Source organism: Saccostrea cucullata, unplaced genomic scaffold (genome assembly GCF_032062105.1).
Source record: "Saccostrea cucullata isolate Sc308-1 unplaced genomic scaffold, CSIRO_AGI_Scuc_v1 ctg2989, whole genome shotgun sequence".
Lineage (NCBI taxonomy): Eukaryota > Metazoa > Mollusca > Bivalvia > Ostreida > Ostreidae > Saccostrea > Saccostrea cuccullata.
The window spans coordinates 21164-43505 of NW_026934912.1; the positions used below are offsets into that span (position 1 = coordinate 21164).

The 22342-nt window shown below is 31.0% G+C and overlaps 1 protein-coding gene across 3 annotated transcripts; it reads left to right on the top strand.

The window, feature by feature from the left end:
• Nucleotides 1–5584: 5584 nt before the first annotated feature.
• Nucleotides 5585–22227, top strand: LOC134241535 (fibrinogen-like protein A). Of its 3 annotated transcripts, none has more exons than XM_062723571.1 (13): nucleotides 5585–5652; nucleotides 5742–5774; nucleotides 6105–6183; nucleotides 7135–7206; nucleotides 8088–8211; nucleotides 8595–8689; nucleotides 9342–9410; nucleotides 10358–10448; nucleotides 10618–10716; nucleotides 19288–19427; nucleotides 19941–20037; nucleotides 20639–20803; nucleotides 20893–22227. In XM_062723571.1, exons 5-13 carry the CDS (start codon nucleotides 8103–8105, stop codon nucleotides 21132–21134), a joined length of 1107 nt encoding a protein of 368 aa, XP_062579555.1. In that variant the 5' UTR covers nucleotides 5585–5652; nucleotides 5742–5774; nucleotides 6105–6183; nucleotides 7135–7206; nucleotides 8088–8102; the 3' UTR covers nucleotides 21135–22227. The 3 variants fall into 3 exon arrangements, with proteins under 3 accessions (XP_062579555.1, XP_062579556.1, XP_062579557.1); XM_062723572.1 differs by having other exon boundaries at nucleotides 8103–8211; XM_062723573.1 differs by lacking the exon at nucleotides 9342–9410.
• Nucleotides 22228–22342: the final 115 nt, after the last annotated feature.

Sequence of the window (22342 nt, forward strand, 5' to 3'; positions counted from 1 at the left end):
CATTTTTTATGTGAGTTTTTGTTTTTACATTAAAATAACAATATTTACTGTTGACATTTATTTTTCCTGTTAAGTATGTAATAATATGGTGGCATACTTATGCCAGCCATATATTTTTTTTTTCAAAATAAGATATCTCAGTAAAATCCACCTATGATGTCACTGTTTTGATTAATCTCTCTATTATCTTTTAGGAATGGAGAGTTACATATTACATTAAAAACAAAATTTGTTACGTTCGTATCATCCTTACTGTGTGCCTCTACCGACGAAAGAACTTTATCAAGTTTATTTTCACATAAACTAAAAGAACACTATGGTTTCCAAGGTGAAGATCGAACCCGGTATCTCAACATTTGGAGTCGGGTACTCATTTCCCTGAGCTATCGTAGCAGTTGAAACGGATTGGCTTAGAATAAATTCAGTACAGTTTTCTCGCCTTAATTTCCATAGTATATATGAATTGAATACTAGTATTACTTATATGTATTATTTAAAGGTACTTGGACACAGATTTAAAGTCAATATTTTCTCTATAATATTACGACTTATATATTTTAACAGCATTTCACACAAAAATTAATTAAAAATCTTATTTTATTTGAAAGTTATCAAAACTACAAATTTTTTGGCGGGTTTGATTGACACATCCTTGCACTTTAACAAATTTTAACCATATTCTTAATCCTTAGGAAAAGTGGCAATCTTGTTGTGTATTAATGAGAAATATTAAAACTTTATCCAGAAAAATAATTTTATTCAGAATAGAAATATGAGAAAGCAAAACTCCTTCACAAGTATCGTCATTCCGAACTGAGAGCTGCGTACAGAGTTTAGCAAATCGAGCACACTCATGTTATGTACACAGTTTTTGTAAACAGGGCACGAGTTCTGTTATTGTTTATGTTTACAATTCACCGGGTGCGTTCAATCGTCACACTCTGCTTACCACAACTGCACGGACTGACAATATATTGTGTTTGTTTTGCTTTCGAACATGTCCACTCTGAATTTTCTGGATTAAAGTATTAATATTTTTCATTTATACAAAACGAGATTGCCACTTTTCCTAGGGATTAGGAATAAAATTAATTTGTGAAAGTGCAAGGATGTATCAATCAAACCAGCCAAAAAATTTGAAATTTTAATATCTTTTTTATGAAATAATATTTTCAATTAATTTTTGTATGAAATGCTCTTAAAATATATAAGTCGTAATATTATAGAGAAAATAATAACTTCAAATCTGTGTTCAAGTACCTTTAAAGAACAAGACTAGTTCTGTATCTTAGATATACAAATTTGGTGGCGACGAGTGCGTAGCAAGATTTTTAACTACATTTGAACGATAGTTACATAGAACCTGTCGAGTTTTCTTAATGATTTGTGATACGATCAATCAAAGAAAATAGCTCCGCCTACTCTATAACTTTGCAGTATCCAAACTTCCGCCACCGTTATGTTGATGAGGCCCCAATGGTGAGTACGAATCTGCAGTATATATGTTTATTTCAGATTCCCTATAAATCAAACAAACAATATGGATGTTACTTTGCTTGTTTAATATGGCGCTTCTGGCCTCGGTGATAATTTGCTGGGTTTACCACATGGCTGCCCCACAATCAACAATCAATACAACAAATGTGACCACCCAAATCGGGCGGATCATGCACTGGGTAGGTCACAAGTGCATGAACGTCACCAATTCAATAATCAATCAAATTCAATCAATCAATTATAATCAATCAGACAATCAATCAATCAATCAATTCAAATATCAATCAAGTCAATTACTTGTTAGTCAATCAATTATTAATCAATCAATCAATTCAAATATCAATCAAGTCAACAAACAATGGAATGAGCGTAAGAATATGTGTTGCACTCGTCCAATTGCGTTGAGGTGCGACGGTATACGCCACTTGCAAGGGCCACGACTACTCGTGTCTACTACGACTAATCATGGAACTGCAACCGCCACCAATGGGGTGCCAAGAACCATGGTGACGGCGGCAGTACCTCAACGCAAATGGTCACCGTCGACCAGGGCCTGCTCATTCATCAGTACAAACTTACAGGAAAGGAAATTACACGTTTTGAAAAATGGAGTCGAGGGCTTGTCAGTATAAGACAATTTCATTTACTCTATATAAACACTGTTGATACTTACCGGCTCTGTATTTTTTAATTGGTTACCTGTATAAATTACCTAACAGGCTATCCTTCTTTTTATTACTTTCAAATCATTTGAACACCTCTTACCATGTTTCCTTGCGTGTCAAATATAGAACTTAGAAAAAAAAATTTTTGCAAGTGTTGCTCATAGTTGTTCTTAAAGTTTTCTACTGAACATACCCAAATGGCATACCCAAATTGGAAAAGGAAACGATACTGTCACCTTTAAGCTTAAGGTACTAAAATACTTTAAATAATAACAATGTGTTTCCCAATACAACTCCCGAAAATATCCTTTTATATACCTATTTGTATAAATTAAGACCCTACTTCACCATTTATGAACCAACTATCATTAGTAAAAAAAGAAAATAGAATACCAGTAAAGAATGTAAAAATATGTAAAGACATTGTAATAATATTATAAATGCATAAATGATATACTTTTGAAGCCAGCTCTTCTCAAAACTAAATAACCTCATCCTCCCCTGTTGCAATTTGATTGGAAATGTGCAGCAGTTGCTTCCCTAATTGAAGTAAACGAGATTAAATATTTTATCCTACAAAAATGACAAATGTATATTATAAACTATTTAATACCATATATTTACATTTGCAAATGTTTTCTTCTACTGAAAGCAATGTGTATCTATAACTGTATAAATACCGGTACGGGGTCAAGAGGTCATAGATGTGCGTAAGGATAAACGTTCGACGTAATTTCTCAGCGACGTCATAAAGGGTCGACGCGCGTTCAGTTGATTACATAAATGCCGTTGAGTTTGAAAAACAATGCATTTCACACGTTAAAAGTCACAATCATGCAAATATAAAGTATGAATAAGTCACAAATGTAAATATAAGTAATAAGGTATCATTTTAAAACATCTATCGGGCTATAAATACGGGTCGGTACGAGATTAAATTCATCATAAAGCCCTTCGGGCTTTATGGAATTTAATCTCGTGACCGACCCGTATTTATATCCCGATAGATGTTTAAAAATGATACCTTATTTCTTAAATACATGAAGGTATGAGCACCCCCTGCCCTGTTGACCTGTCACATACACCGTGTGCTCCTTATCAACGGTAAAAAGCGGGAAATTCCTGTCACAGTTCGGTGTAAAAGTGATGCTACAACAATAAGTATATAAAAAAACCTTATTCCTCTTAATTACATGTATATATTGTATTGGCAAACAAAGTCATTGCATGGGCCAAACATGTCATAGCTTTTGTGACTTTGCATGTTTTTCTCTTTTTGAAAACAACATAAAATAAGTTATAATCTGATTAAAATATAAAGATCCCGACTCAAAATTCATTCAAGCAATACAAATCTGGAGCAGACCAAATACACAAGAGATGGGGTGAGGTTTCATTTAAATTTACGCGTTATTTTGTATTTTACCTTGTATTACATGTAATTTATCTTTTTATCAATTTATTGTAGCCTCATGTAAAACCTACGATGTTAGTTGCATGGTCTGGACAGGGGGGGGGGGGTCAGACATTAAAAAGGAGGGTGTTTATAAATGGAAGCATTCAAATAGAACATTCCAGTTCATAAAATGGAATCCACAACAACCAAGTATAGCTAGACCAGAATTTGCAAGCTTTGAAGACTGTTAATCTTTTACATGTATCTGCTGGCGATTGGAACGACGCGCCTTGTGGCTTAAACCTTGATATCCTCTGTGAAAAGTCTCTTTATTCTCAATTTTGTGTAACGTTTACATGATGTTTTTGATTTGTTAAACATCAGCTGAATGTTAAATTAAATTTTAACATTAAATAAAACAATTAAATCATTATATTAATTTTAAATAAATGAAACTAATGCTGATTGTAACTTAATGATTTCTTTTCATTACCTTTACATTGAATTATTATTGATTGGTATCGGTGAAAAAGTAACATAGAAGTAAATTAAGGGTTATAGGACAAAGGTATTAAATGAAATTTCAGGTTCAATTTAAACAAAAATATGAGAGACTTATGCATGTTTTGTCCCTAGTTTTGGGTTTTACTTAAAACAGTGCAATAATACATAATGAAAAAGACACGTTATCATACTGGTTGTAACATCAGAATGAACACTGATATTATACACAGAAGTCGCTTTTTTAGTAACATTTCAGCAATTTTAAAGCAGATCATGGTTCAGCACATGATACAGTCTGTGACTCTCATTGTACGATTAAAGCGATCCTTTTGATATAATCACCTGTGATATGTAGGAACCGTATAATCACCAAAACAGCTAACTTCAAGCATTCTCAGTTAAGTTATACATGTATTTGAACATAATTGTAATTTGTTTAAAATGTTGCCATGAATTGTAAAGAATAAAAAGGGCTTTGCTAAAGTCAATGACGAATTCTGGCCAGGTACGGTTTTGATTTTTTTTACACTACAATTTACTTTACCAAATGAAATTTTAAATCAAACCTTAAACAACCTTGTCGTTATCTTAACTACTAGTATGTTAAATTTTCAAATGTACTTATAATATTGGTGCAGTTGATGAAAGCTTCCGAATATATAAGTGAATTGCTTCCGACACGATGTCATCCAATAATTGACCAATCCGTAGCTTCAGCAATGACTTTTAAAAAAAATTTAATTATCATGCATTTCAAAATTTGAAGGTGACACACATGCACGTGGCGAGAGTGACGCTATGGATTGGTATCCTTTCTCGCCAGAGAAAACGATTTCTATCAAGATCATATGCGCGGAGCTAAAAATTTGGAAAGTTGGGGATTTATCTAATGTGAATTCTTTTTTTATGCGCCACTTAATTTTACAATGATATTTGGTGGCATCCTTGGCATCGTGAAATTGCGACTTTAAAGACATCCATTCTAATGATTACACGCATTTAGCGTTTAATATTCTTACAATTACGTTTACTTTTTTCTTTTTATTTCCCTTTAATTGAAAAAAGGACCGATAGGCTGTATAAAAATATTTCTCATTAAATTTGAAGATAAGTGTTTAGCCAGTTTGTACTGTTAAAAGTCAAGGCTTTTTGGCATTTGTAGATATAAAATTCTTAAAACAGATCATTCCGTTATTACACATATAAGACAAGGAGCTCATGACAGATGTGACCGGTCGGCAGGGGATGCATGCTCACCCTTTCATGGCACTTGATCCCAACTGTATTTTTTTTGGATGTTTCTATTGCTTTGCTCCAAATTTGTATTGTCTAATTCTTTCGTTATTCGTTATCTCCATATATTCAATTCATGTACATTTTTGCGTTCACCATAATTCACATAATCATATCTACAACACACAAAGTCTTTAAATGACAGAAACGTAGAAGTGCATTAGAGATCGTAATAAGTCATAACGATATGCTATCAGTTGTAAAGGTCGACAGATTGTACAATTCAGAGCTATTAGTTTTGCACAGATCAGTTACAGTGTTCACGGAGTACAATGTTTGTCCCTAACGTATTTTTAGGTACGTATATTCGTTACACAATCATTTTTCCTTGTTTGTTAATATTGACATAATGCTATTTAATACATGTACATGTATTTTACTTTCAGTAATCTTTGTTATACTCAGAGTCAGTACAATTGGTATGTCTTTTACAAGTAGATTCTAAAACTTGATACTAAAGATATTTTCAGATATTTTAAATTGTACAAGAGTCAATGTACTCGTACAGGAAAATAACTAATAATGACTAACGTTGTAAAAGTAGAAATGCTTTTAATTAATTGTATTTTACATTGTATTATTACGTCATTACAAATCATGTTAATTTGCCTGTACTTAAACGTTTCGATAATAAATTTCAATTTAAAGAATACCAATATGTACAACATATTGGAAAAAATAAATATTTGTCGAATATAGATAGAAATTAAATAAAGATTTGAGGTTTTTAAGGAATTTATATTTTTAAGACGCACTGCATTGTCTGAGTTGTACGGCTGTTATTTCTCCAAGACATTGTCATACTATACAAAATGTGACCCAGGAAAGGTAAACAATTTAATTGTTAAAACGAACCTTGAAGATGTTTTTTTTATTTTCATGAAGTCTCCTATATATTGGCCAAAGTCTTCTTTAGACCTATGCTACACAGTTAAGGCATTAAGAACGTTGGGAAATTTTTCACCTAAGAAGTGAAAAATGAAATATACTTGGAAAATATTACTAATATTTTAATAAAAAAATCAAAAATGAACAAAACACACTCAGTAAAGGTTTACAGCTGAAAACAAATTTTAGAATATGTTATATTGGTGCTAAAAGTGTGAAATAAACTTTAGAAAAGTATACCAAGCCAGGTGAATTTGATCAGGAAAAGCAAAATGATAAAATTCAGCATATAAGATATTGCTTATTTCTTGTCATTTTGTTTTTTCTCATTAAATTTGCCTGGATTGGTATACTTTTCTTAAGTTTATATTCACTTACTATAGAGGAATTCACTAAGTTATTTAGAACTTGTTTCTTCTCCTATTGATTGATATCAATGAACTATGTTCAAAACAAAACAAGGGTACACCTCACTATCACAGAAAGAATGGTTTGTCGATGTTTGGCTGTTGAAAACCTTAAATGTGTTCGATGGAAAAGTAAAATAAAAGGAGTACAATGACACTTTACGTGTAACTTAGATTTTGTGAAAGTTTTATTTAATTTCATTCAGTGCTATAAGAAAAGTTGCGGATAATAGATGGGTATCCGAAACTTTACATACAGACGGACAAACATCCCGATCACTATGTATGTACTTGATTCTCAAGTAGTAGAGAGAAAACGTATTGATTACATAGAGTGTCGAATGAATGTTCACACTTTACGTCGCAATTAAAATTTTTCTTTTGGACATTTCGGCAAATACTACTGGACAACTTATATATAAGCAATGATTCATACGAGAAAATGTCAAAAAAAATGTAAGATATAGAACTATTCCTTTTGTAGGTGTGTTTTACCCAGAGGTATACAGGAATTAATGGGGAAGTCTTATTTGACACGGGATGTCACACCCCATCAGTAAGTAATTGTTTGTAAACATATTTCAGTTCAAAGTAAAAAGTCTACGGAAGCCCATTTAGGACCTATCAAAAAAAATTTTGAATTCGATATAATGAATTGTCGAATTTGTTAAAACGAATTTAATTCGATATAACATTTTTTTTGGAATTTGTCATAACGAATTAAATATGCTATAAAAGATATCGTATATTCGTTATAATGAATTCAAAAAAATGTAATAACGAATTAATTTCGTTCAAACAGATTCAAAATTTGTTTGAACACATTCAAATCGTTATTACAATTTTTGAATTCGTTATAACAAATTGAATTTGTGATAACAATTTTGTTGAATTCGTTATAACAAATTCACAATTACTTTTATATAGACCCCAATAGTCGAATTTGATTTATTGACTTTAATTTGTTATAACAATTTTTATAATTTGTTTAAACGAATTGAATTTCGTTTTAACCAATTTAATCTGTTATAACAAATTTTTGAATTCGTTATAACGAGTTTAAGAAATTTGTTATAACAAATTTAATTCGTTATAACGAATACAAAAAATTGTTATAACGAATTAAATTCGTTATAACAAATTCGACAATTCGTTAAATCGAATTCAAAAATATTTTTATAGTTCCTAAATGGGCTTCCGTACAAATCAAATAAAATATCAAAATGTTAAGATAACAAAGAATAAAATATGTGGTTTATGCATTTTCAGTTTGAAATTATAATTGGGAAATATTACTTAAATTTTATCATAAAAATCATAAAAATATAGAACAATATACAATGTATGCCAAAAATATCATTTAAATAAATGTTTCTTTATAAATTTAAAATAGTCATTCTAAATTTCTGTTTCATTTTTTTCTCACTTATATCGTAGATCTGCTTTAAACAGATGTTACCTGGAGCGTTAAGGAGCCATAACCATGCCTATGCCCACACAGAACAGTGTATAGAATGTTGTACCTCTGATGCCTGTAATCATAAAGGATGTGGAGGATTAGGTTTGTTACGAACATTTCAGTCTAATCATCGAAATTTTCTGATGGCATTATCGGGGGACAATTGAAAAGAATTGAATTAATTTTTTTATCAGCCAAGCAATTATCATGTCTATTTCATGGATCTTGGTGAACTACAAATCACAGCCCTACATTTCAAGATTAATAATAAGCAATGTGTTTTATCAGTTAAAGTATTCTTAAGAAAGTTTCAAGTATTGATTTTATTACCATCTTCTCTATCAATCCAGGAAAACCTCAAGCTGAAGACAAGAGGACAATTTGTCAATTGATTTAACACTGGTTTTATGCACTGTAAACGATATAAGACACTGTCAATATTAATTCATGGATATAAATGTACTTCACTTTTACCATACTCGTAGATTATCCAGGTAGAAGAGGTCCGCTGTGTTTCAACTGTCCCCAATCTTTAGACCCTTCGACCTGTAGTTCTGTGAAAGTTTGTGATGAAAATGAGGTATTTGAAATTTATGACTAATATGACTAATTTTAGAACATAGCGAACCTGCAAGTGATGCATCAATCAAGTTAAAAATCATTGCTTAATTAATGATCAACGTTATTTATATTTCATATTAAAAATTCAGGACTGGAGGGGGTCAATGTTTTATAAATATAAAACAATATAGTTGACCCCTCTATAGATAGCAATTTAAACTGTCAACAATCATAATTAAATATGATATAAAGCTACTCCAAACCCGAGCTTTCATTGCAAAGATAGAGACATAAACTTTTCCTATAGATTTAAACTGCATTTGTCCAGAAAGATGTCTTGAAAACTGCTTAATTTATCTTCATGCAGTGAAATTAAAATTCTTGATTAAAGAAGTCACAACTCCATCGTACCCGTTCGTAAGATATTTTAAAGAGTTTAAAATATATTTATTATTGCAGATTGATGTCACATTTAACACAATAATTTCTTGTATTTGCATTTATATTCATGTACATGTTATAGATTTATATTGGGGAAAATGAAAGGTTATAGAAAATAGAAATAAGTATCGCTCTTTTCAAGAAAAAAAAAATTAAAATTAATACTAAATTAAACAATAAGATTTCAAAACAGGCAAAGATAGATTTTTATTTATTTTTTTTTGGCACAGATATGTCATCTGAGAGAGGAGGTTGAATTTGGCGACTCCATTTTTGTTCAATCTTGTTCTCAAAAACATGTGAGTAATTAATTAGATATAGGGTGTGATACATGGTAAAGTAACGGAAATCTACATATTATGTTTTAAAATCAAGATAATGTCTTATTCATTCTAAATACCCGACATCTGTCCAAAGTTTTTGCTACGAATTCTTATCTTAATCATAATTACTGTCTTAACATTTTTCATATTTACGTGTAATCCGACATCCTTCTTCTTTATACAAAGTTTTCCAGTACACGCAAAATTACATTAAATAGAAAAATTAATTCAATTCTGATACTCACCTACAAATTTGCAGAGAATCTCACATGTATAACGTATAATTATTTTCGCCCTGCTTTAGTCACACCATCTTACAGTTTCAATCAATTTGCCCCATTTTAAATTCGTCCAATCACAAAGTTGTTTTAAAAATCCTTATGTTTTCTTTAAATTTACCCCTTTTAGATTCTCCAGACCGTAGGTAGGGCGAAAGGGGTGGAAATAAAATGGGTGCAAAAATTTTCCTGTATACTTTAATTAAAAACTACATTTCGGCAATTACAACTGTTTGATTTTGAAAAATTGCTACTTAAGAAAAGCTGTAACTTTGACTACAATAAATATTTTTTTTTATTGAAAACACAGTAAAATCCTTTGCCAATCTATAAGCTGATTGTCATCTTTTGTGTCATATCGTAGAATTTGAAACTTAAAAATCGAATTAAAATGGTATTTATTCAATTTAATCTCCTCTGATCCTTCTTTGAAATATTTCATGAAAACAAAGTTTTGAAATTGCTCATCATTGTGTTACAAACTATAAATGAAATGTTTTGTGTTTTTTTTTCTTATAAATATAAAACAGTCAAAAACAATTGAGAAATTAGACATCCAGACCGTCAGAAATAATTCATTTTCGAACAAACATTTACATGTATTATAAGTGTGGGCTTAACAATGTATTTTTTTTTCATTTCCAGATATGTAACAGTGGAAGCCCAGACATTTTTGGAAAGAGATTAGTTGAACGCTGTCTGAGGTGCTGTGACTCTGATCTTTGTAACTTAGGATGTATGACTTAGTATTGTTTTGCTCACTTGAATTCACATTTTATGACAATGAAGATATATTTTCTCCACCATTTTTAATTATTTTTTGGAATATGAGTGCAATTTTAACATGATCAGAAGTGACAGAAAATGCTTGTTCTTATGATTTTTGTAATTGTAATATTTTTAAGGTACGGACTCTTTTCTATCAACGACTTCAACATTGACAACAACAACTACTACGTTAACAACTCCAACCACACCTTCTTCAACTACTACATCCCTGAAGTGTATGTTTATTAATATAAAAATTAGTACGTCGTTAAAAGCTTATTCACAGTTCTTGCACAGAAAAAATAAAATTAATTCAGACAAAATTTCACACATTCAATAGAACAATTTTTATTTCAATATTTATCAAAATTTTATATCCAAATGTTAATTGCAATTGATAAACGTTTTGGGTGCTTTAATAGGACATATCATGAAATCAAATGCAGTACAAACTTCGTCTTCATGTGTATTAAAGAAAAAATGTCCGCTTTCATTTTTTCAATATTTCCCCCAGTGTTTGATATTCAAGAATTAGGGCTACCTTATTCATTCAGCATGAACAATCCTTCATATTCCAATATTTACATTCGCTGTGGGTTTTTTTCTAAGTCAACTGTGAAATTGATTTGAAAACCATTTTCGTGTATACTCACGCGTAGAAATATACACGGAGAAAAGTGCGTTAACGTGACCGTCAAAATAAGGCTTCAGCGACGTTAGTAAAAGTATAACATATACGGCAGCGAGAAATTCAAATATTGAGTAAATTTTTGGTGCTTCCAAACATGTAAAATGGAAATATAAGGAATGTTTTTAAGTTAAGTGTAAATTGTTGGTGTGTGAATCACACAGACTTGCACGTAGGTATATTTTTCATGAAGCGCTAGTGCGCTTCATGAAATATGCCTAAATATACGTGACAATTCTGTGTGATTTCAACATTTCAAAATTTATATCACTTACCGCTTCTTTTTCTTTCGTTATTTTAAACTATTCGATAACTATGTCTGATCAGGACTTTACCCATCAAAAGTTTGATAGAAGAAAATATTTTATTGCCTATTTATTATACCCAAAATATGTTACCCTTTTACATGTGTAGTACAAAAAATCACAAAATTGACGCGCATTAATTTACAATATTTGTTCAATGAGAAATATAATTCAAAATATTTTACATAAACAAGATAATAATTATTGCCATTCTGACATCTAATAGAATATGATAACATTTAAAGTGATTAAAAAGAGTGAACATTTAAGTGCAAAAAGTCAAATAACCGTACCTTAGCTAAGTAAGATGCACACTGACCCCCTATTTCCCCTGTGATTTTGAGTCATAGTACATGAGAACTAATCCAAGATATACTTCTTAAAAAGTCCTTCATATAACAAATTTCACGAGTAACATACGAGTGAAATTGTGTTGCTAACATTTCATTTAACATACAAGTAAGGTGTTGTATCAACATTTTTATTTCTTTTCACATTGACTTTCATTAAAAAGAATAAAAAGATGCATTTCTCGGCACTACAGCACTAGCTATAGAATTTGGGGATTCAGATATTCCTTTAAAAAAACTAAAGTAATTTTTGTCGTTTTTTTTTTTTTTTGGTTTTTAGAAAAAAAAATATCCCTTTTCCTACTAAAATACTTAACTAGTCACACGGTTATCATTTTCACGAAGATGGCCCCGTTCTTCAATGAAACATAATCTTATGAATGAGGTACTTTAGGGATAAGATGTTTTGTTTTGAACATAGTTTCTTGATATCAATCAAAAGGATTGGAAACAAGTTCTAAATAACTTAGTGAAGTCCTCTCCCTATATAATACAATATGTCATGCAAAAAGAAAAAAAATTATACAATTGATACATGAATAAAAAGATACAATTTAATGTAATAAATCATTTAGAGAATCTACATGTTTCGTCAATAAATTTATGAACAGCAGCAAAAATACTGTTATTTATCTGCAATGGCAAATTAATATCACCACATGATAATATATTGATATCAATAGAATCTAAGTCAAGCATGAACAACTGATTAAAAAGAGTACTTCTAGCATAATAATAATTTGTGCATACAAAAAAGAAATGATACACATCTTCATTTTTTCCACATAAACATAATGGACTACTTACAATATTTCGTTTATATAAATCATGGTTAAGTATACAGTAATGTCTTAACTTGGTATGAATGATATTTGTGTATCGTTTGCCAAATGAAAAGTATGGTGGTGGAATATCAATTTTTGTTGTCAAGTTTTTTGAAATGTTTTGACTGAAACGGCTTCTCTCTTATCTGTTTTTAATAAATTCCATTGTTTTGTAGCGTCAGGTACGAATGAGTTTTTAAATAGTTCTAACCTACACCTAGGAACAATATAATCTTGTTTGTTACGGGTATTATATGTGGATACATGTTCACGCTTATTGGGGACAATATAATTCAAATATTCCGGTGCTCGTCCAGTGTGAATTTTGTACAAAGTACTCATTTTAGCAATATATCGTCTGTTTTTTAAAGTTTCCCACCCAGTTTCAGAATAAAGTGCATCTCTAGACACAAATTTAGGAAGTCCGGTTAACAATTCTAGCGGCGGTTAATTGTACTTTTTTCAAATTTTTCTGCATCATATTTCGAGCAGCCATCCCAAACAATTGAAGCATATTCAAGCATAGGTTTGAGGAATGTAATATACAAATTTGTTAAGTTTTTTCTACCCATTTTGAACTTTAACTTCTTTAGAAGGCCTAGTTTTTTTTATTGGCACTGTTTACAACTCCATCAATATATTCAGACCAACTAAGATTTTGCGACAATAGCAAACCCAAATGGCGATGGACTGGAACACACTCAAGTCTATCGCCATTAAAAAATAACTTTGGCATAGCAGAAATATTTTTCTTGTTGAAATAGACTACCTTAGTTTTAGATCGATTGAATTTGAGTAGCCACTTATTTGACCAAATTTTCAATATGTGTAAATAATGATTCAATTTGTATTCTATATCTAATACATTGTATGATGATTGTTGAAGGGAATTATCATCCGCAAACAATCTACACATTGAAATCATATTTTCAGCAACATCATTTATATAAATGAGAAATAACAGTGGACCTTAAACAGAACCCTGAGGTACACCTGCAAAATATCTTGTTTTGATGTTAACAAATCTGTGTACATAATTTTTTGAGATCTTTGACTTACATAACTGGAAAACCATTGGAGAATATCACCAGATATACCATAAGTTTGCAGTTTAAATAGAAGTCCTTTGTGCCAAACTCTATCAAAAGCCTTTGAAAGATCACAAAAAACCATACAGCAAAATTTACCTTCGTCTATGCTTTCAACAATACTATGATAATATTATGTTTCTAGTAATTGATATACAGTTGAATGACCAGGTAGAAATCCTGCTTGGTATCGATAAAATAAATCATTGATATGGAAATAATTGTACACGTGTTTAAAAATAATTCTCTCCATAATTCTGCTTACACAGGATAGTAACGATACTGGTCTGTAGTTCGAAACCACAGAGGGGTCATCCTTTTTGACAAGAGGAATCACATGGGCTAATTTCCAAAAAGATGGGGAAACTTTTTTCTGATAACGACCTATTAAATAACATAGTTAGTGGTTTAACAACAGTGAAAATAGTCGATTTAAACATTTTATGGCTAATACAATCTGGGCCAATAGCTTTATTCACGGGAAGTATTGAAATTATGTCTAATACTTCCTGTTCGTCGATTTTGATGTTGCATAGTGTGTCATTACATGTATAATACATTTGTGGTAGTATTTCATTACAATCATCAATAGATGAAATCGAAGAAAAATATAAATTTAATGCTTCAATCTTGTCTAGGTCGGAATAAGGTACTTGCAATTGTCTTAAACCGTTATCATTCAATATTTGTATCGGTAATTTTTCGTTAGAAAATTTTATATTAAATGTCTCTTTCATCAACTTCCAATATAACTTATTGTTATTTTTACTAGAATCTTCCAAATAGGTTTCTATATTATCGTAGTAGTTTGAGATGGCGTGTTTTTTTCATATTTTTGACTGAATTACGAACTTCTCTATAAGCAGCCTTATCGGATTCTTTTTTAGTTTTTTAGCTTTCTTATGAAGACTGTTTCTTTTCCTTATTGTTTTACGTAACATTGAATCCATCCATGGTTTGTCACGAGGGCGAATGGTTATAGTTTGTTCAGGTATGCATTCATGAACACAGGAAAGGAATTCCGATGTAAAATTATCTTCAGCAATGTCTACAGATTTAGCTTCGTTAATGTTTTTAGTCCAATCGCAATTTTCGATAAGAGAGTTTAGTTTCACGAAATCGGCATTTTAATAAACCCATACTTTCCGCTTATATGAACGATTATAATTTATACTAGAAGGGAGCGAGATGTAAGTTGCTCTATGGTCACTTACCGAGGCGTCTATTGTTAGAGTGCCCGATTCGCATACTTGAATATCGAAAGATGTAAGAATTGGGTCAAGAAGCGTACTGGACGTATGTGGTATTCTAGTTGGTTCATGGATACTGTTTACAAGATTGTCTGTTAAAATTATTTCGCGAATTATATGTGTTTGTGGAGCATTAAGGAGATCAGAATTCAGATCACCTGCTATTAATATTTTATCCGAGACTTCGCCTACTCTATCAATGCACCATGTGAGTTTTGTCCAAAAACTACTATCCGAGTTTGGAGGATGATATATACAACATAAAAAGTATTTGCAGGTATTTTTATCTATTTCAATCCATATACACTCAGTGTCAGAGGGTTCAAATTCCTGGCGTCTAAATGCTCGTATTTGATTTGACAAATATATCATTACACCGCCCCCGAAACAATTTCTGTCTTTTCGCAATATTGTGCCAAAACCGTCCAAATGTAAGTCATCATTATCAACTGTATGATCCAAATGAGTTTCCGTAAAAACATATTATATCAAAGTCATGAACAGAAGAATTTAGATAGTTTAGTTTGTGTCTAATGCTTCGAGTATTCAAATGTAGTATGTCAAGGACACTTTCCATTGCAGGACCCGGATTGACCTCAATATCCCCGCATATCAACAAAATAAAAGTAAAACAACTGTAAATAAAAATTAATATACACAAATTTCTGAAAAATGGCTGCCATGCCGCAAGCGAGAAGTTTGATTGTATTTTTGAGTAATTGAAATATATATACACCTGGAAAAACCAAATATGAATATGTTTTAAATGTGCCTCTGCTTGATAAATAAAATAGACCGATTGCAGCCCGGTATTGTTTGATTGAATTACCCATTATCAACCTTGTGATACATGTAGTTTATAAGTAAATGGCTGCAATCAGTTACTGCTGAAATTTTGACAAGTTTAGAAGTGTAAATTATCGACTTCTTAAATTTAGTTGCATTACTTAGATTTTGACTATATATTATGAAGTTATAAAAAATACATACAAAAATGTGAGAAAATATATAACATGAAAATAACAAAAACAGGATTAACAAAAAGTATATATACAGGGGTAATATTGCACACAAGACGCAATATGTTGAGGTAAATAAGAAAAGTAACGAACAAAATTGTAATAATGAAAGTACAAACGTTTATATGGATAAGAGTTGCATGTAGAGCGGGGGGAAAATTACAGTTAAAACTGTAATGTTGAATGTTTTTGAGCATACTACAAAATGTATAGTACATACAAAAGGAAGCTAGAAACATTAAGTTTTGGTAGTAGACTGTTGAGAATCGCAAAACGTCGAAAAAAAATAAACACTAAAATCATACCCATGTCCTGCGTAAATCAGTGAACATTTCGAGTGTTATTTGTTGGCCTTTTGAGCACACATTGTTAATCTGCCTGTTCGGGGACGTGACTAAAGGGGCAAAGGTCACTCTCTTGTAAGATTGAGTGAGTTTTTAGTTGGTTATCCCGAATACGAATTTTACCATTTTATGACCACGCTTGTTTAATGAAATGGATAAAATGTGTTACTTGCGATAACTTGCGATAACAAATTATACGATTTGACAAAAACTATTTCTTGGTCATCAGATATATTTTAGTTTGTTTCAAAATATTTACATTTCCAATGTCTTTGTCCGATATCAAATTACAAATTGTAAATGTACTTTATTTCCCCATCAATGTATTGGTGCGGTTCAAAAAAAAAAAAAAAAAAAAAAAACACGTGCAGGGCGGGACAAACAGCTAGACAGAATCAGGGCTTAATGGAGCACGTGGATTAACGGAATCAAAGCATGTAAATAAAAGGAATAACTGTCAATTTTTTTTTTATTTCATGACGATGATCAATCGATTGGCTTGCGTGATAATTTTATGCATAAACGCCTTCGGTGTTTATGCAAATTAACATACAAGCCAATCGATTGATCACATCGTGAAATCGAAAAATAAGACAGTTATTTTTCAAATATACGAGGGGTTATCAAAAAGTTCGTGGACTGAGGCTATAAAATTAGTACTATATAGTCTGAGCTTACGAAATTTTTAAAGAACATAAAACAACAAAAAATAAACAAATATTGAAAATTTTAGCTTGATACGTTCATTATTTCCCAAATTATTATGAAATAAAAACGACTTAATAGCACCCGGCGCCGTCGCCGTTTAGTTTTATGACGTCCGACAACGTCATTGTTTTTCAATGTCTGTTTTTTCTACCCCATTCACTTATTTTGATGAGATTCCCTGGAGCTGAGGAAGGACGTCAATCCGTCTTGTTTATATGACTATACAATGTCATGAACAGCGGCTTTCAATGCATATGATATTCCAAATGGATTAAGACAATGGAAGAGATTCTCACTTGATTCTGCCAGCATATTTTGCTTTTTGGAGTTCAAAATCTACAACACATGATCAACGTCATTTTTTGACGTGATTGATTTTTCACACCTTGACTTCAAATCGAAATTAACTGTGCATTCCTTTTCTCTCTGAATCTATTTTAGAAACATTAAAAACAAGTTATATTGATGCATATTATTTCTCCGTAGCCAGTTTAAACATTTTCTAGGTGTGTACCAGTTTTTCTAGGGGCAAAACTTTATAGAATGTTGAAAAAGGAAACTCCTACCCCCTTTTGACGTCATTTTCAAGGCAATATTTGTTTGGATACTCCATATAAAATTTACGATAAAATTTCATAGAACTTCCAGAATGAGGTAAAAATTTACTATTTTATGGAACAATAGTGTCCCAACACATACCTGAATTAACGGGATATTTGGATGTCAAATGTTCATACCATAATAGTTTTTCTTAGCTACAATTAGGTCGAAAAAAAAACGTCGTTTCGAGGTTGCGCCGCATGGACATACGATTGCTTACAAAAACATTACTAATTTATTAAAAAATAAAATTCATGATTTGTGATTTATTCCATAGATAGAAAAGACAATGATAACTAGATATTTTAAAATTCATTCATGTACCTAAAGCGGTTTTAATTTTCTGGCGCTACTCCACGAACTTTTTGATAACCCCTCGTATGTGTCTTTTCTGCAATAATGTTTAGATTTTTAAATGATTTATAGTGCAGTACCGGGGGATAAGAACGTTCGTGTTATCTTAAATGATTTCGATATCATCCTTTTTTCATATTTTACTGGATATTTTATTTGAAAACGACGTTAATGGTAATCTAAAAACCAAGCTCTGTGATATACGTGATGACTTTAACTTTTCTATCTCTACCGTCAACTTCCCTTACTTATGCAGCAATATTCATTCATCACCTGCATATGCAGTTTATATATCTCAGTTGATTCGATACACAAGAGCATGCTCTACATATGAAAAATTTCTAAAACGAGAAAATTATTTAAAAACAAGTTGATGAAACAAGAATATCAACGTCTCGTTTAAAGTCATCATTTCGTAAGTTGTATTGTCGAAGCAACAACCTTGTCAGCAAATACAATTTATCATTGGGTCAAACACCGACTGACGTTTTTCATGCTCATAGCTAGTCAGTTATCTATACACTGAATTGACGACGGATTTTTCCGTTATTTCCCGATCATTTTCCAAAATAAAAATAGAAATATGAAAAAGACAACAGTGTAACAAACCAGCAGACATAAGTAAAAGACAAAAACAATTCCTTATGTTGCTGTGTATTTGGCATCATAAAGATAAGTTTCTCTCGGTATTCTTTGTATCTTTGGAAGCCAAGAATAAATAGCACCAAATCAAAGTTCTTGAATTCTTATCAGTGATTGCAACACTTTAGAAATTGTCTAAGAATGCAAGTCACTGACATTGTTGATGATTGTTTATCTTTTTATATTGTCTAACCACTATAAGATCTTTAAAATATATCAAGGACACTATTCCTTCCATGATATTTACCCTAGACTCAATTTAATTTAACACATTTTTTGGTGAAGAACGAAAACGAAAATTAGACTTATCATCACCTGATTGTACGTAAATATTTGTTCTGTACATATATACAGTAGGATTTTTAAAAATCTTTTATTAGTCAAACACATTACTTTGGTACCTATTAGTCTTTCAATTAGTTTTGTTACTGTCACCGACATAGTTAGATCTGAAATTAACAACAATCGTCTAATCTACATGTATTATAAGCTTCAAATTAATTCAATCATTGCATGAGAAATTTCAATTAATTTGTTTTCATTTTTCAGACCTTGTGGATTTGTATCAATTTGTATCAATATGTTTTCATCGATTGTAATAAGAGTCACTGTAAAGTCCTCTTGTAATGTTTTAGACTCTTCGCCGTTTGATTGCTGGGAGGTCTTTCATAATGGTTATAATACCACGGGCATATACCAAATTTATCCATGGGGTACCAGTGGAAAATCAATAGATGCACTCTGTAATATGGATGTAGAACCCAAAGGCTGGACGGTATTAAATCCTTATATGTTAACTATTTTTCTAATTTAATTTTTCATAATATCGTACATGATAAATCAGGCCCCAAGACCATAAACTGAAAACAGACTTAAGTCTAAATTTTGATTTTAATATCTTCAGTTTCATTCAATTTATTCGCTTAAAATTTGTAATTGTGAAAGATATCATGACAATTTTGATTTATTACAAAAATTAATTCAAAAGTTATAAAATCAATTTGAAATTTTGACTTAAGTCTATTCTCAGTTTATGGTCATGGGGCCTGATTATCTAATACAGAAAATCTCTAAACATGTGTAGAAAGACATTGATAGTTTAAATGTTTAATGCAGAAGTTTTGTGATTGTTTTTTTTTTAAATATCAATCCCTACTAAGATGTAGTTTTTATTTAGTGTGCAATGTAATTCTTTATATGAAGGAAGCTTCCAAATATCTTAAAATTATATTTTATGTTCATGTAGATTGAATTTCTTGCACACTAATTAATCCTCTGTTGTTTGTAGGTGTTTCAATGGCGGTACCCTTGGACTGAGAATTTTACTAGAAATTGGAAGGAATATAAAAATGGATTTGGTAATGTCTCTAGCGAATTCTGGCTTGGTAAGTTTTGATAGGAAAAAATGAGGTACAGCTGAAAACCTTACAAATTAAAAGTGCATTACAAGTTTTCATGTTATTTTCACCGTACCAAACAGCATCTTTTTAATTGTTTGACACAAAACAAAATAAACATCTTATCATTAAGTGGCACTTTTTGAATGCATATGAATAGTTTTATTAAGCCGATTCTTTAGAATATTAAGTGTATCAGAGTATGATAATTACTAAAATGAATTATATTCAGCCTCTATAAATCATACCGTTTTCCCTTTTATTCATATTCACTGGATAAAGTTTATAAATATATAATAATACAAATTATTCATTATCACCATGGCATTATAAGCAACATTTAGCTACAATTTGAATGTTAAAAAAAACCAAACACATATCAAGCATTTTCAAAAACCGTCTTTGTAATACTTTAGCAAGCGATAATTTATGGAAAATCAAGAGCTTATAACTTTATATGGAAAATACTCCCCTTTATGTAGGGAAAATCAAAATATATTTCCAACTGTGAAAAGGGTTGAATTTTAGTTCCAAATCGGCCAAAAAACACCATTTGCCGTCTGCAATTTGTTCTTATTTGTTGTTTCAGGAAATGAGATCCTTCATCTTTTGACAACACCACACCGAACACTATTCTATATTGGTATTACAAGTACTTATGGCGGCTCATGGTATGAAAGATTTGACAACATGAAAATTGCATCTGAAGCTCAAAAGTACACCATTACTCTCGGACGAGCCTCTGGAACTGCTGGTTAATTAACAATATGTAGTTAAATTTAAAATTACCGGATATTTATTCATGTATTAGTTTCTGCTTCTTTATACTTTGCAATTTTTCAGGCGATCAAAGTACCAATAAATCTTCGTATCATAGCGGCACAATGGATGGAATGCCATTCTCTACATACGACAGAGACAACGATTTGAGTTCCACTTACTGTGCATCAGTTCACCAAGGAGGGTGGTGGTATAACAACTGTTACAATGTTTTTCTTAATGGTCCAAAATCAGATTGTTATTACCAGGATGTTCTTACTTTTTCAAGTGTTAATTCATCCATTCTCATGATAACGCGAATGTAGCATCCATTAGTTTAACAAATAACATCATTTTCTTCAGTATAAATGGCTCTTCTTAACATATATAAGAGGGGTCCGTTGTTTGACCTGGAGGGGGGGGGGTTAAGGTAACTTTTATTATGTATGTATGTATGTATGTATATATAGAAATTTACTATCTCCAAAAAATTAAGACAAGTATTTTGTCTTCGTGTCACTAGTTTTCCACACTTTTTAAAAAAATTTTTGTATATCTTTTCTGTTAAAATATTTCAAACTTCATAGTGTATTTACTTTTGTAAAAACAATGCATTTATTTATTAGAATCGTTTTAATTTATATTGAAACAGGTGTTTTCTGATTTTATTGTTGACGCGAGCGTGATCTTGGCAAGGAAGATATAGCTCATTTGATCGATTTTTGTTAAACTACAAATCGGCAATATATCATGAAAAAATACATACATGTATATTTAAATTTTCACGTTGACGTACATGTACTAAAATGCACATTTTTGGACAAAGACGCTGAATAGTACATCCTCAAAAATGTTAATTTGACAGTCATTATCTATTGTGGACGCTGGTCTCTTGTTCCTTATGTAACCCCCCTCCCCTCTCTAAGAAAAGAAACAAAATACATGTAAAAAATCAATAATAAGAGATTTCTTTTTAATAAAACAAATCTTTTAATTAGAAATTGTATTAAAAAATCAACTGTGTACGCATACATGAAATATCGCCGAAATCAACGAATTTTCGATTACCTACAAAGGCATGCCAATCCCCCTTATTGCTCAATGCAAATATATAGTAATAAGATCATGCTGCTACATGTATGAAACAATTATCTTATTATTTTGTTTTTTAATACATTTAATAATTCCTTTTATTTTATATGTTCTTTTTTCGGTTAAATTCTGTTCCTTTTTCCGTTCGGTCTTTTAGCAATACCCCAACATAGTGTAGTTTCACACTTTCACCGATTTCACTTTCAATGCTTCTACCAAAGAAGAACCTATTGAATCATGACCTCTCACATAATTCTTAGCAAAATATATTTTTAAAAAAATGTTCAATGAAGAAAGATTTAGAATTTTTCTCCTTTGTTTTGGTCACAGAAAACCAAGAGAAAAACGTGCGTTGTTTATGACGTCATTTCTTTGTTTTACCAATGCCGCATTTGGGCCAAAAGTCTCATGACGCCTCACATATATTTTATATTTGATCAAT